The sequence below is a fragment of the Eumetopias jubatus genome, unplaced genomic scaffold (assembly GCF_037043125.1).
Source record: "Eumetopias jubatus isolate StellerSeaLion01/CBP00866 unplaced genomic scaffold, mEumJub1_p1.0 scaffold_8, whole genome shotgun sequence".
Classification (NCBI taxonomy): Eukaryota; Metazoa; Chordata; class Mammalia; order Carnivora; family Otariidae; genus Eumetopias; species Eumetopias jubatus.
Window position 1 is genome coordinate 20874840 of NW_028274814.1, and position 14877 is coordinate 20889716.

General features: G+C 41.8%; 1 protein-coding gene across 2 annotated transcripts in view; it reads left to right on the top strand.

Annotated features, from left to right (window-relative positions):
* The window catches only part of ITGA8 (integrin subunit alpha 8), a 191783-nt gene that overhangs the window by 98537 nt on the left and 78369 nt on the right, over positions 1–14877 (top strand). For both annotated transcript variants that reach the window (XM_028114140.1, XM_028114141.1), the window contains 2 exons: positions 10849–10894; positions 13066–13173. In XM_028114140.1, coding sequence (XP_027969941.1) covers positions 10849–10894; positions 13066–13173 — 154 coding nt within the window. The remainder of the gene's footprint in view (positions 1–10848; positions 10895–13065; positions 13174–14877) is intronic.

The following is a 14877-nucleotide window of genomic DNA, read 5'->3' on the forward strand; positions in this document are numbered from 1 at the left end:
TTATGTAGATCCAAGTTTCTGACTTACACCATTTCCTCCTCCCTAGAGAACTTCTTTTTAACATATTTTGAAGTAGGACTGTTGTCAATAAATTCCCTCAATTTCTGTTTGCCTGAGAAGGCCTTTGTTTTTCCTTCAGTTTTGAAGGGTAATTTTGCAGGGTAAAAAATATCCGGGGTTTTTTTCTCTTAAGAGAAAATTTCAAATATTTTACCTCATTCTCTTCTTGTTTGCATGGTTTCTAGAAAAAAGTTGGATGTAATGTTATCTTTTCTCCTCCTTAAGTAAGGTGTTTTTCCCCTCTGGCTTCTTTCAGAATTTTTTTGTTTTCCTTCTATTTCTTTTGTTTTTTCTCCCTCTCTACCTTTTGTAGTTGTACCACAGTCCTTGGATATTTTGTTCTGTTTTTTCCAGTCTTCTTTCTCTTCGCTTGCGCTCTAGCTCAGATATCTTTCCCCTGCTGTGTGCAGGTTACTAGTAAGTCCATCAGAGATACTCTTCATTTCTGTTACAGTGTTTCTGATCTCTATCATTTCTTTTTGGTTCTTAGAATTTCCTTCTTTCTGCTTACCTTGAGCCTCTGTCCTCGTATGCTATCTATTTTATCCATTAGAGCCCTTAGCATATTAATCATAGCTGTTTTAAATTCCAAGTCTGGTAATTCCAACATCCCTGCCATGTCTGAGTCTGGTCCTAATGCTTGCTCTCTCTCTTCCCACTATATATTTTTGGCCTTTTAGTTACACCCTGTAACATAATGATAACTGGGCATGATCTACTGAATAAAAGGAACTGCTATAAATAGCCCTTAGCAATGTGGTGGTAGGTGTTGGGGGAGGGGAAGTGTTTTGTAATCTTATGAGTAGGTCTCAGTCTTTTAGTGAGCCTATGCCTCTGGACCGTGAACTTTATACATGCTTCTTAGTCCCCCTCTTTATGTTGGACTGGATGTCAAGTGTGGGCTGGAGTCAGTATTTCTCTTCCCCCAGGTCAGTTAGAACCTGGTAGACACCCGGGAGGTAAAACTCACAAAAGCATGCCTTCCCCCAATCCCTCCCCACCACCCCCCACCCCGCCCCTGTGACTGGATCCCCGGGGAGTTTTTAATCCCCAGAGTCGTCCACACTGAGCCTCCAGCAATTCGTCACCTACTGTTCAGGTTTCTGCATCCCAGAACTGGCTCCCATGGAGGTTGCTGCCCCAGCAACGTGGCTCACTGTATTTGCCTGTCAGTTCCTCCAATTTGGAGCCACAGTTTGTCCTGTGACCTCACTTCTCTTAGGGATCTAAGAAGGGCTGTTGGTTTTTTCAGTGTGTTCAGCTTTTTACTTGTTGTTAAGTTGGAGGGCTGACTTCCAGGCTTCTGCACTGGACCAGAAGCGGAAGTCTGTCAGTTTAACTTTGAACTAACTCCCTTTTAAACACTCAATCATAGAACCTTGCTTCTTTATGAAACCCCAGGCAACAATAAATATGACAGGATATCATTTATACTTGATATTACTTATAAAGATATCGTTAATAAAAACTTGATGCCTTGCCATGGTCCCTTTTATGGGTGGAGGGAGCAGGATGTGGAGGGAGTGGGAGGGTGTTCTCCTGGACTTAGAACCTCTTGCATTATTTCTGACCTCCTACTGCATGCGCTTTCTAGAAGTCATTTTTAATGCATTAATATGTGATTTAAAAGCCATATTTTAGAGCAGTTCACTTGAAGCATCCCTTCTGTCTTCGTACACCCTGGACATTTGCCCGGGAGTTCACTTCCCACTTATGAACTCGGTTCAAATGTCGCTTCCTCAGGAAGTCTTCCCTGACTCTTGTCCTTTCTCTAAAAACACTTATCTGAGATTGAAATTACACATTAGTGTGATTATTTGATAAATATCTATTTCACCCCACTCGGCTGGACACTGTATTAGGTGAAGGCAAGCACTGAATTTGGTTTTGCTCACTATGGAATCGCTTGTGCCCAAAGCAGTGGGTGGGACTGAAGGCACCTAGTAAATATGAATAAATAAATGTCAATGAATGAATGAGTGAATGAATGAACAAACTAATTTCCTCACAGCCACCCACCCGGCAGGTACATTGTTGTTCTCCTCTCTTTTCACCTGGCCACTCTCTTCCAGCTCTACTTAAATCCAGTAAACTGTTTTACTCCTGTGCAGAATGAGAATGGAAATGTAAGCAGAGATGATGATGCCCTTTAAAAAGAAACTGGTATCTTCTCCTGGGATCATGGGAAGCTCGATTCAAGTGGTGCACTCATTCTTGACAAGCAGAACCCTTGGCCCTAGCTCTGTATTCCCTGGACGTTTAAATGTCAATTGCTGTTCACACTGCTCAACCAGGAGAACCAGTAGCCAGTGTGATAGAAACATCACCAACCTGGAGTCAGGGGACCCCTATTCTCACTTTTTCACCCATTATTATCACCTCTGTAACCTTGGACATACCACTTACTTCTCCTAACCTCAGCTTCTCTACGCTTCAAGACTGTTGTGAAGGCGGTTTGCAAACTAAGGAATTCTACCTAGTCAACTGTTGTTACTTCTTAACACAGCCCACCAAATGGAGGTGGGAGGGTTTGGAATCTCGCTCTAAGGCAGAGATCCAGGCCCTTTGAGCCAGACCTGTGCTTTAAGGTGATGATTCGGGTAACTTATGCCTAAAGCCTTCCTACAAGAGAAAGGAGGAGACATTTTCAAAATAGCTAACGTGAACGAAATCCTTCTCAGTACTTCGTCCTTGCAAACATTGCTCATGTGATGCTCTTCTTTATTTATGGTCATGATTTTATATTTTCTGGCTGACATTTTCCTGTGGTGACATTATTAATAGCTGGTTTCCTAAGAACTACCAACCCTAACGGAAATTCACGAGAGCATGAATGTGCAACAGAAAAGCTCAGGGTCTGGCCAGCCGTCGGGCTAAATTGTGAAGTAGGTGAAGCTCGTTGGGGGAATGGTCAGCTCTTCTTGTCCCCAGCTTCCTTTTCTTTCTGTCCCTGATGACTCCTCTATGCCACCTGCAGAAACAGACACTCTTCCCTTTTCTCAAATGTGCGGTGGGGAAAGATCTAATATCCTTATTCCTATCAGGACATTAGTGACCTGAGGAAGTAGGTCGAACCCAGAAACTCTGATTTGGGGGGTACCGGCCTACATTTTTAACAAGCCCCTTGGAGAGATGGCTGATAGACTGTGAATGCCTCAAGGGCAAGGGGTGCATCTGCTCACCCTCTGCTGAATCTTTGGCACCTAGGGCAGGACTTGGCTCGTGGTGGGTGTTCAGTAAGGAGTCTGAATGAGGGAACCACTGCGTACATGTTCTTCTCTTCCTCTCCTGCTTCCCTTGCAACTCTATAAATGTGTATTTTAGTGTATCAGTCTGCTATGGCTGCCATTGCAAAGTACCACACACTGGGTGGCTCAAACAATAGAAATCTATCTCCTCATGGTTCTGGAGGCTACAAGTCCAAGATCAATGTGTGGTTAGGGTTCCTTTCTTCTGAGGCCTCTCTCCTTGGCTTCTAGATGGCTGTTTTCTCTTTGTGTTCTCACATAGGCTTCCCTTTCAGTGGGCCTGTGCGGGCCTCTTAGATTAGGGCCCCCCTCGTGTCCTCATTTTAACTTAATTTCTTTTTTTTTCTCCAAATACAGTCACATTCTGAGGTACCAGCGGTTAGGACCTCAACATATAAACTCTGGGAGAGGGGACACAATTCAGTCTCTAACACTTAACAGACTTATAAAGTCCCACAATGTTTTAATCCTGGGCTTTTATCTATCAGGCTGGAGGTGGGGCAAGGGTCTCAAGAGATAACAAGCCCTTCTACAGCCTGAAATCCTTCCCAATAGGCAGCCACTTCTAAATGGGACTGTTCCTAAACAAACATACTTTTCTCCAAGACTTTGAGCAACTGACTAGACAGCACACTTATTGGAAGTGTGGCCACGCCAAGGATAAAGTGAAATGCCTTTAATTCGGTGACACAGAATGCAACGAGTAAAGCATCAAGCAACAGCCGAGGGAAAAAGCCGCTTCTTGCAGCCGCAGGACGCCAATAACGTTTGGAAAACTGTTTTACTAAGGTGGCAGACTCATCATTTGATATTTCAGTCTTATTTTGTGTGAGATTTTTTTTAAAAGGAAAATAAACTCTCAGTAAATTAGAATGTTGCAACCTAATACTGCATTCCAACTCATAAATGTTTTTCTTCAGAGTTCATTTGGAAGCATTTCAGACAGATTGTTAGGATTATTACTTTCTGGGATAAAACCATGCATTTTTTTTTTTCAAGCACTTCTTCCTCAACTCCTAACCTTCCTCTCAGGAATATTTTGCATGTTGCAATAAAAAAGCAAGGAAGAAAGGCGGCCTCTATTTTTAGATTAACGCATTTGCCAAACTCAAGGAGACTTATCTAAATGCCTGCTTCCCACAGACATGAGCTGTTTCTCCAGTGCCAAACACTTAAGCCAATTTTATAACCTTCTTACAAGTCAACATTGCCATATTCACTCACCACCTTTAACCCCATCATTTTATACATCATCTTTAATCCCACCGTTTCTCTGAAGAGCATCCCTGTAGGAAAATGAGCAGAGCCTGGGTGGGTCCAGGTGAACAATTCTGCTGGATGACCACCATTTGTCTTGAAAACACTTGTGCGCTGTGGGGAGGGCTGAGCAGAGATGGTGCCTGGACAGTGAGGAGAAGGGCCTGGGGGGGGTTCTGTGAACTGGGAACAGGAGTAACGTTAGGACAGGACCCAGAAGTCTTCCGATCATGAACTCAGGGAGCTGAGTCATGGGGGTAAGCAGGCCTGAGGCCCTAGTCTGGGTAAGCCAGGGAGAAAGCCAGAAACTGGCCGTCCCATCATGGGGGCAAGAGGAGAGGCAAACTCTGCAGGAGCAAGGCTGACTAACAGGCACAGAGGAGTGCGGGGCCGGAACAGGGCAGACAAGGCACGGTTGTGCAGCCCCAACCAGTCCTGCCGAGCTCGTGGCTTTCTTGAACGATGAGAACCTTGAAGATTTCACCAGACATTTGGCAGAGAATAGCGACTTGCCCCGAGTCATTAGGAAACCAGCGGCAAAGTGAACTGGAATTTAGAATTCCCGATTTTTTACCCTCCGTTCTGTAATTTTCCACTTGAAATCAAACACTGCTTTAAAAGAGGGCTTCAAAGATGTTAGAGAGATTCAACAAGAGAATTTACAAATCAAACTCAGCCTGTAGATACACAAAATAACTGTGCATGCGTGGTTCTAGTGACTTTCCCCAAACCGGACGCAACTCAAGTGACCACTAGCCATGGATGGACAGACTGTGGGCCATCCACACAGTGGAACCCTGCTCAGCAAGAAAAGGGAGTGAACTCATGACATACCCAACGTGGTGGATGACTCTCAGATGCGCTGAGCTGATTGTGAAGGAAGCCAGACCCAAAAGGCTACATACCGTGCGCTTCCATTTCTCTGCCATTCTGGAAAACACATTCGTGGATGCCAGGGCTAGGGGTGGGGCAGGTTCAATGACAGGCAGCATAGATGACATTTTAGGATGATGGAACTGTTCTTGATCCTGGTGGTGGTTATATGACTGGATGCATTGATCAAAGCTCTTAGAACAGGACACTAGAAAGGATGCAATTTACTGTATGTATAATATACTTAATTTTAAAAATTTTTAAAGAGAGAAAAAATGGCCTGCAGATGGGCTTTTGGGAAGCAGCATGGTAAAATAGGAAAGCATGTTGGCTCTGCAGCCAGACTGCCTGGGCTTAAACTTGGCCTTGTCCCCTTCTCTAGTTCGCTTCTCTGTATCTCATTTTCCTCATTTTTAAATGGGAATAATTAAAGTATGCACCTCCTGGGATTATTATAACTAAAGAATTCATATACTCAAAGTGCTTAGAAAGCTAGCTTTTGTCTGACGCATGTCTACACAATTATCCAACAGAGCCTCAGGACAAATTCCTAGAAGTGCAAATGCCAGGGCAAAAAGTTTGCCTTGTCAGACCAATTGGCAAACTTCCTTCCAAGAAAATTGTGCCCATTTACCTCCCCTCTCACAGACAGCCTGAGTTCTCAGTCCTCGCCCAACGCTGCCTGCCACAAATCCTTCATCTCTTCCGATGGAAAGGTCAAAAATGGTATCTCATTGTTCCTTTCATTTGGATTTCTTTGCTGACTAATGAGGCTGATCATCTTTTTATATATTTATTGGTCATGGCTATTTATTTTTATGTGAATTGCCTCTTTACAACCTTTTTATTAGAATGTTTATAGTTTTATTATTAATTTGTGTGGGCTCAGTATGAATTAGGGTTAATAATAATTAATATTTATTTATTTTACTATGTGCCAGACATTCTTGTAAGCATTGAAAAATACTCACATCTGATCAGGCGTGTACATTATAAACATCTTCCCCCATTCCTTTCATTTCTCTTTGGACCCTGCTTTGACTTTTTGCAAAAGAGTTTACACTTTAAAATTCCTTTGTGATTTCCACATTGTTTTGGTCACGTTTAAGGAGGCCTTCTGTCTGGGGTCATTGTAATCTTTTTATACAACTATTAGCTGTACATTACCATATTTCTCAATTGTTTGGAAGTTCCTTATGGCAATTCTCATTGTCTAGGATTATTCTAAAATAGTAAATGTTTCTTAATTCCAAAATATAAAAGGAGGGCTCTGACGGCATCTTTAGCCACAGACATAAGCATTAGTACATTTCTCAACGAGACCAGAGAGTAGGAAGGAAAAGTAAGAAGGCTCACATCTTGTGAAATGTAGACGCTTGGATGGCCAAAGGGACTTTCCACTAAAGGATTCTGAGTGATCCTGTAACGCATTACTGTAGCTGCTCTTCCTGCTGTCTCCCCTCCGATTGGCCCCTGTCCCCTCACCCCTAGAAAGTTTCCACTCCCTCCTGCCCACCTACACCCACACTCAAAACAAAGCTGTTTCACATAGAACTTCTTCCAACTCTAAAATTTCCTTCCTAGGTTAATCAAATCAGACTCTATAGTCCAAGTACCACTTTAAAAGCTTGGCTCTTTTCTTCTTCCTCGTTTAATAATAATAATTTTGGAGAAACAGAATACAGAACAGAGGTGTAATACATATCCTATGACCTCACATTTTTAGGGTTATTTTTTCTTGCCAACTGAGCCTGCATTCATGCTAATGTTCCCCTTTTTGAATCCTTAAAAGTACGCAGTTGTTTCATCAAAGGCCAAAAGGAAAATAAACTGTTTCCCAGGCAAAGTGAGGTGATAACAAAGGGCTCCAGCATTTTGGGAATAATTTTAGATTAAGGGGAAAGAACGGATCTTAGTCACCAGTTATTTCTTCGAGGAAAAAAAAAAATAGCTGTGTCTTATATAAAGGCAAAATTTTTTGTTTGTTTTCAGAATCTGCCCTTAAGAAGTTTCTAGAAGAAAGGAAAATAAACATTAGATAATGGTATAAGACCTGTTATCTCAAAGCAAGAAAGAAAGTTTGCAGAGTTACAAATCCCAAGTATCAGTACGAAAATTACTTTCTCTTCAGATTATCCTTTAAATTCCTAAGCGTGACGGAATTATGTAAGATTAAAAAAGTAGTGTGTATGTGCATATATATATGAATATATGTACATGTCTATCTGTACAGAAATGTGTATGTGGGTAGACATACATACATACACAAATATCAATATACATGTATGTATATAAGGATCATGTAACTATGTGTGTGTGTATATATGTATATATGTATATGGAAACCACATAGTACTCATTAAAACAAATCACATATTTTGAAAGGGCAAATGAGTTAGGAACACAAATTGGCAGATCAATTCTCCCCCTTAGAGAGATCCCAGAAGTTTAAGGTCCTAAGCATAAATGTTTCTGGCCTTTTCCAGCAGGCACAATACCAAGGTGGTGTCTCCAAAGGCAAACATACTTTCCTGGTAGATAACTGTTTTCTTGGCCTCTGAATAACTGTGGCCGCATTCTCATGAAGAAAATTGTGGACTTTTTTGCCAGTTACTTTATTTTTCCAGAGAAGTAAAATTCCCACCCTGAGGCACAGGAATCAAAGTTTCTAAAGGAAAAGGCCTCTTGCTCATTACTCTCAGGGGGTGTCTCTCATCTTCTTGTCTAAAATGATGATCGAGTTGTGATGCAGCTTCTGTACTTTCTGGAATTTTCTAGCATCTGGAGCTTCTGTGTGTGTGTGTGTGCGCGCGTGCATCCGTGCACACTCACATAGGCAGAAACCCAGCAGAATTTAACTACGGTTTCCATGAGCCTGTCTTAACAACTGTCCCATTTTCTTCACCTTGCTCATCTTTAGTACATTATCTCATTATTACTTATTCTCTTATTTCAAGTATTTATAAAGCCTCTGTTCCCAATCTGGCCCAGTGCCTGGTACTGTGGATGCAAAGATTCTTTCTTTCTTCCTTCATTTATTTCACCCTGTACCATTCCATGAGGTAGTTGTGATATGTGAGCCCAAAGAAAGATTTCTGCCCTGGAAGAGCTCACAGTCTTGTTCTCTTGGCCATTTCCAGAGGAGTCCATCATTAAAATTCATCTTTTATAAAGTATCTAATCTTGGTATATTAATATTTCACCATATTTGGAGCCCCCAAAAACAAAGCGCATAATTCCTCTAGAATCAGTTTTCATAATGGAACTCTCTTGTCTGGTGTCAGGTCAATAGATAGGGATCAGGCTGAGGGCCACCGGTGTTCTGTGTAACTCCTGGAGAGCATGGTACACAGGGAGAACAGAGTTCACATTTCCTCAGATCAGTAGCTCTTCTTCCCCTGACATAGCAAAAATGCATGGATATGCTGGAAGAGAGGAATGTAACAGGAAAAAATAAATGTGAAAATATTTGAAAAAGTTCAAACTCTGATACAATTTTAAAAATTGGTAGACTCGGAAACTTTGGCTTCTGGCTTCAAAGACTTGAATCTTTGGAAAAGACTATTTCATGCCATAAGCCATAGCTGGTCACATTGTCTTTTTTCTTACTGTGTCTTTTAATCTCACTAATAAAGAATTCTTCAAAATGAACTGCATTTGACTTCTTTGAACATTCGCATATGCACACTTTTAGATACAGAGTTTGGGAGTCCAGTCTTGAACCCATGATCTGAATCTGACTCTGTGTCTATAAAACACGAGACATCTCAACTGTGGTTTTAACCTGGAACATGTTGAAGTCCCTTTCTTTTGAAAAACAAACATTTTTATTAAGAACGGTTGTTGTTTTGGGTTGGGTTCTTCCAGCACAGACATTAAGACAAGGATTTAGAAAACAAGTGAGAAATGGTCCGAAGAAACATTGCTAAGGGAGGGGGATGAAGGCCATGGGAAGGAAGATGGATATGAAACAGGTTGACACAGTGGGTAGTGGGAGCTGGGGACATGTGGGAGACAGGGAAGAACGTGCTTCCAGAGTTATCCCACTGGAGGGGTAAGGAAGCAGCCGTTCCTGGTTATCGCCTGTTTCCATCCATCATTAGCTGAGGGCTCGGGCCAGGGTCACTTCCGGCCTCCAAGGGGAATCATGCTTGCGGTCCGATGCTGCTCCTACGTCCAGGAAAGGTGAGTGCCGAGGGAACGTGGCTACAAATCATTTTCCTGTGCAGACTCCATTAAACCAATTAATTCCTTGATTGGTTTTCCATATGGACTGGCCAGAGAAGACCTCCTCTTTTTTTTTTTTTTTTTTTCATTTTCATTTCTGCTCTCCTAGGATTAACCACTTATGGTCTCAACTGTGTAAGTTTTCTTCTGTGGCCCTTATTTCTACCGGGTCCAGTTTTCTCATATCAACACCTAAATTTTATTCTACAGGCTCAGCCATTGTCATTTGTATGTTGGTTTGGTTGCATCTACCAAGAGGAATCATTATACATTAGATTTAGGAAAACAGACTGCTTTACCTGTGTTTTAGCCAAGCACTGCAATCAGTGTGAGCATTACCCCTCAGACAGCCTAAGATTGTTCTGTTACCCAGAACCACCGTAGACCAGCCCCACCTCTCGCCTAGTGTGGACTTCAGTGAATTTATAGGTTCGCCTTCTTAAGGCTCCATTTACCCACCTGCAAAATCGTGCAAATAGTAGAGACTTTAGAGACTTCCTAGCTTCTTATTAGGAATAATTAAGGTCAACCCTTCAAAAGAATTCCCGGCCTAGAGTAAGTGTTCAACATGTGCTATTTATTATTGTTGTTGTTGTTGTTGTTGTTGTTGTTATTTAAGATCATTAAAATGACACATTAATTAGTTCGTAAACTACCAATCCCTTTGCCAAGAGGGTACTCACCATCCACACTATTCATAAAGAGCAAATCGTTGTGTCAAAAGGATGGACAGTCGAAATGTCCCATTTTGTAATAATTAATAAGACCAGCTTCTTAGGGTCTTTGCTGGAGGGAAAGGGAAAACAAGATGTGTAACATGCCCAGTACATACAGGCACTAAAGCACATGGTTTTTCCCTTTCACTTTCCCTAAGATGTAGGCCTGCAGTCTGGAGGATAGGAGAAATGGTGTTATGATGCATTTTTAAAGCATTGCTAGAAAGCTGGCTTTCATGAGTCCAGAAGGGATTGAGATCTACTGGTTTGTGTGTCCTACTGAGTTACGATGAAGTTCCAACATCCTTTCCAGAATGTCGTAAGGAAGGTGCAATTTACTGCTCTTACTGGATGAGCCTCACTCTACAATCAGCATTTCAGGATGCGCTGTATGCTATTTATGAATATGAGCTTAGATTGTTTCTATAAAATGTGTGCATGTGTTTTGAGTTTTTGTCTTTTTTTAGATTTAATTGTAGGTGCATTCGGAACAGGAAAAGTAGCTGTTTACAGGTACGTGGTTTGTGGTATGCAAATGTTCCTCTAATTGTTTCAAGTGCATTTCCTTTTTGCTGCTCATTTCCCCTTCAAGGCTATATCCCAACTATTTATTTTGGAGAACATTTAGATGCTCTTTTTAAAGTTTGGAGGAAGTTTTGCTCTCAACTGTTCTTTCTTTCATCTCTCTGTCTTTTTAATCTCATACCTCATGACCAAACTTCCAGCCCCTACCAACATAATGTTAAATGAAGATATGAATCTTAGCAGAACTTATAAAATGATGCATTCTTTAGATGTTACTATGTCTGAATTCTTCTCTTTGCCTTGGAAATGCATTAACATGTGCTTATAGAGAAGGGGTACCAGTGGGAGGAGGTTTATATAAATCAGGTGTGGAGACTCAGTTAGGGAATGGAATGTACCAAAATAATACTCCAAAAACAAGTATTGAACAAAAGTTCAAATCTGACAGGCCTAGATTCAAAAGCCTAGCCATTCCACACACTCACTCGTGTGTAGTCTTGGGCAAGTTCCTGCAACTTTCTGAGACTCTGATTTTTCTGTCTGTTAAAGAGGAATAGCAATAGCTGCTTTAGAAGTTTATTTTTGTGAAGAGGATTAAGTGGCAATCTGGAGGTAAAGTACACAGAATAGTAAGTTACCGGTAGACAATGGGTGCTCAAAAATTTTAGATTCTTTTTTCTTCTTAAAAACAAAGTTTTATAGGAATGCAAGACGTTAGATCAGGATATCAAAACAAAAGGCAGAGAGCAGCCCCACGTGTTCTGGGCACATAATACTAACCTAGCCCAACCCCCGGTGCGATTCTAAAGTTAGGTCTCCTCGAGTAAGTGAGATTTTCCCCATCAGTTCCAAGACATACTCCTAGACTGATGTATACCCACCCCTCGCCACTTTGGGTTGTAGAGAATCAGATGATTGGAAAGCTCAGGTGCCTAAAGGATGGGGCTGTGCGTCCGGGGGCCATGCCGATGCCCCGCTCAGGGCTGATGCACTCATGGGCTGGTTGCTAAGGTCTCAATCCACCGCCCAGTCCTCATTCCTCCCGTCGCTCCTTCGCAGGGACCAGACCTCCATCGCAGTCTGACGGCCGGCCGCCAGCCTCCCCACTCCCGCCCCTTTTTTTCCCTCATAGGTATTTGCCCCAGTGATTATCTTGCACATCGAACCCGGTCTTACCGTCTTACCGTCTGCTTTTTCAAGGACTGGAGCTAACACAATATTAAAAACAAAATTATGTAACAAAGCCCAGATAAATAGTGTAAAGGAGTTCAGGAAAATGCCCAGGGGGGCTGTTGTGGTGGTCATGAAACTGTTTAAAGTCGTGCCTTAAACACACACCGTCCCAAAGCACAGCCCTCCCTCCCCTCAGAGGAAGACTTACCCAACGCAATATCATTTCACATTGTCATCTGGAGACTTGGCTCTTAGCTCTCCTATCTTGGAACAGCGCTTTAAAAATTGCCCAGTCCCCTTCCCCCGTGAGTTACTTGCTTGCCTTATTACCCTCACCTTGGTGAAAATTGAGTTTGCTGTACATTTAGTCCCTCTCCTCACACCTGGCTGCACATTAGAACCACCTGGAGGGTTTGGTTAACATTCCGATGCCTGGCCCTGACCCCCTGAGGTTTTTTGACCTCTCTGGGAACTCCTTGAGTGCTTCTATCATGCAGTCAGGATTGAGAACCACGGCTCTGGTGTGAAGCACAACAATGATCTCGTCAGCCCACCCTTACGTGCTTAGCTCAATCTGCAAAGCTTGGATAGAAAATTATCCAACAAAATAAAAAACCATCAGCCCATCAGGAAAGGAAATTTGCAAAAGTCAAGGACATGAGTGAGTATAGAATGACGTGTTTCCTCAGATACGAATATAGCAGATCACAGAGCGCACTTCACAGCAATATCTCCAAAATACCTGGAGCCCACTCTACACACAAAGCAGCTCCGTGAATGTGGTTTTGCTTGGCGGACCCATAGCATCCTTTATTTGTATTCATGAGCTACCACATATGTTTCAAGGTAATGAGTTAAGTCTGGAGCCCACCTGCTCACACAGTGAGGCAAATTCTTGGCACAAAGGTTGGGAATGTTGGCAGTGGCCTCTGGAAGTGGGGTGTCGCTCATGTGGCTCATTATAACCCTGTGTCTTCTCCCTGCAGAGCAAGACCAGTTGTGACCGTGGATGCCCAGCTTTTGCTGCACCCAATGATTATCAATCTGGAAAATAAAACATGCCAGATTCCAGAGTCTCTGTCATCTGTGGCCTGGTGAGTTAGCCCAGGGCTTCTCCAACTCTGATGTGGATGCAGATCACCTGGGCCTCTTGTGGTAATGCGGCTTCCGGGGTGGGGCCTGAGACTTTGTAGCTCTGGAAAGCTCCAGTCGAATGTTATGCTGTGGGTCTGTGCGCCCAATTTAAGTAACAAAGAGTTAGTCTTTCTGAATGGATAAGGAAAATGTGATATATATAGGGAGAGAGATAATTACTACATATATAAAATACTACCATATATACAAATTACAATATATATAATATGTTGCGCTCTCTCTCCCTCCACACACACACACACACACGAATTTTACGCAGCCATAAAAAAAAAGATGAGATCTTCCCATTTGAGACAGCATGAATGGACCTAGAGGGTATCACTTTAAGTGAAATAAATCAGATAGAGAAAGACCAACACCATATGATTCCACTCATAAATGGAATCTAAAAAACATGAATAAACAAACAAAAAGCAGAACAGACCTATACATATAGAGAACAAACTGATGGTTGCCAGAGGGGATGGGGGTGGGGGTTGGACAAAATGGGTAAAAGGGGGAGGGGGGTACAGGCTTCCAATTATGGAATGAGTAAGTAACAGGAATAAAAGCAGAGCATGAGGAATGTAAATGATATTATAATAGCAATGTAATGGGACAGATGGTAGCTGTACTTGGCGGTGACCATAGCATGATGTATAAACTTGTCAAATCACTGTTGTACACCTGAAGCTAATGTCACATTTTTTCAACTACGCTTAAAAAATTTTTTTAAGATAACAATACTCAGAGAGATTGAAGATATGAGCAAATATGATGAGGATAATGGCAGCAACATTTCTCAATGTCAGAGAAGAAAGTTACAAATAAAAAAGGAGGAAAGCTAGAATATTTCTTGTGGGGCTAATCTGGAATGGGAGGCATGAATGTACACTAGTGTTTTTCTATATAGAGAGATAGAAACAAATACAGGTATAGAAAAAATAGAGTTAGTCTTTTGAAACAAAAAAAGAAGGATCTATCACATGATGCTGATCTTTTGTTGTTAACTTATTACTTGAAGGCAACTTCTCCAGTCTACAGGCTCCAAGTGAGAGGAGAAGCATAAAAACATTCGCAGAAATTCCTGCTCAAAAGAGAGCAGGATTCTTGGCATGCTAAAATAAATGTTAAACAAACTGAAAATAGAATAAAATACCTTGACTCTTACATTTGCATATGCTTATGGATACCCCTTTCCAGACTTTTTTTTTTTTTTTAAATAGGTTTCGGTTAAATCGCTCAGTTTCCTGTGCTAAAAACACACGTCTGTTTTGTGATTTAGTGTGCACAATTAGACAAAAGGCAAACATTATAAAAATAGCAATTTTTGTACTCCCAACTCTATTGTTGTGGCCCTGATCTCATTATCACGAATATTAGTAGCATTGCAGTTCCTTTGCTAGGCCGTGGGAGAACGCGATTTCTATCCCTTTTGAAAGTGTTCCTTCTCAACCTTGCTGGTCATCTGAAGGAACTACAAATGGAATTCAGTTGTAACAGAGCTTGAGAATATGCCACTTTGTTTCTCAATACATGGGTCCTCAAGGGTCAGAAGTCTGTCATATTGGGTAATGCCAACAGGGTATATCCTCTGAAAAATCAACAAATACTTGGAGTGTTTGAGATTTGCCCTCATTTTCCAGAAGGTGTGGTCTAACTCA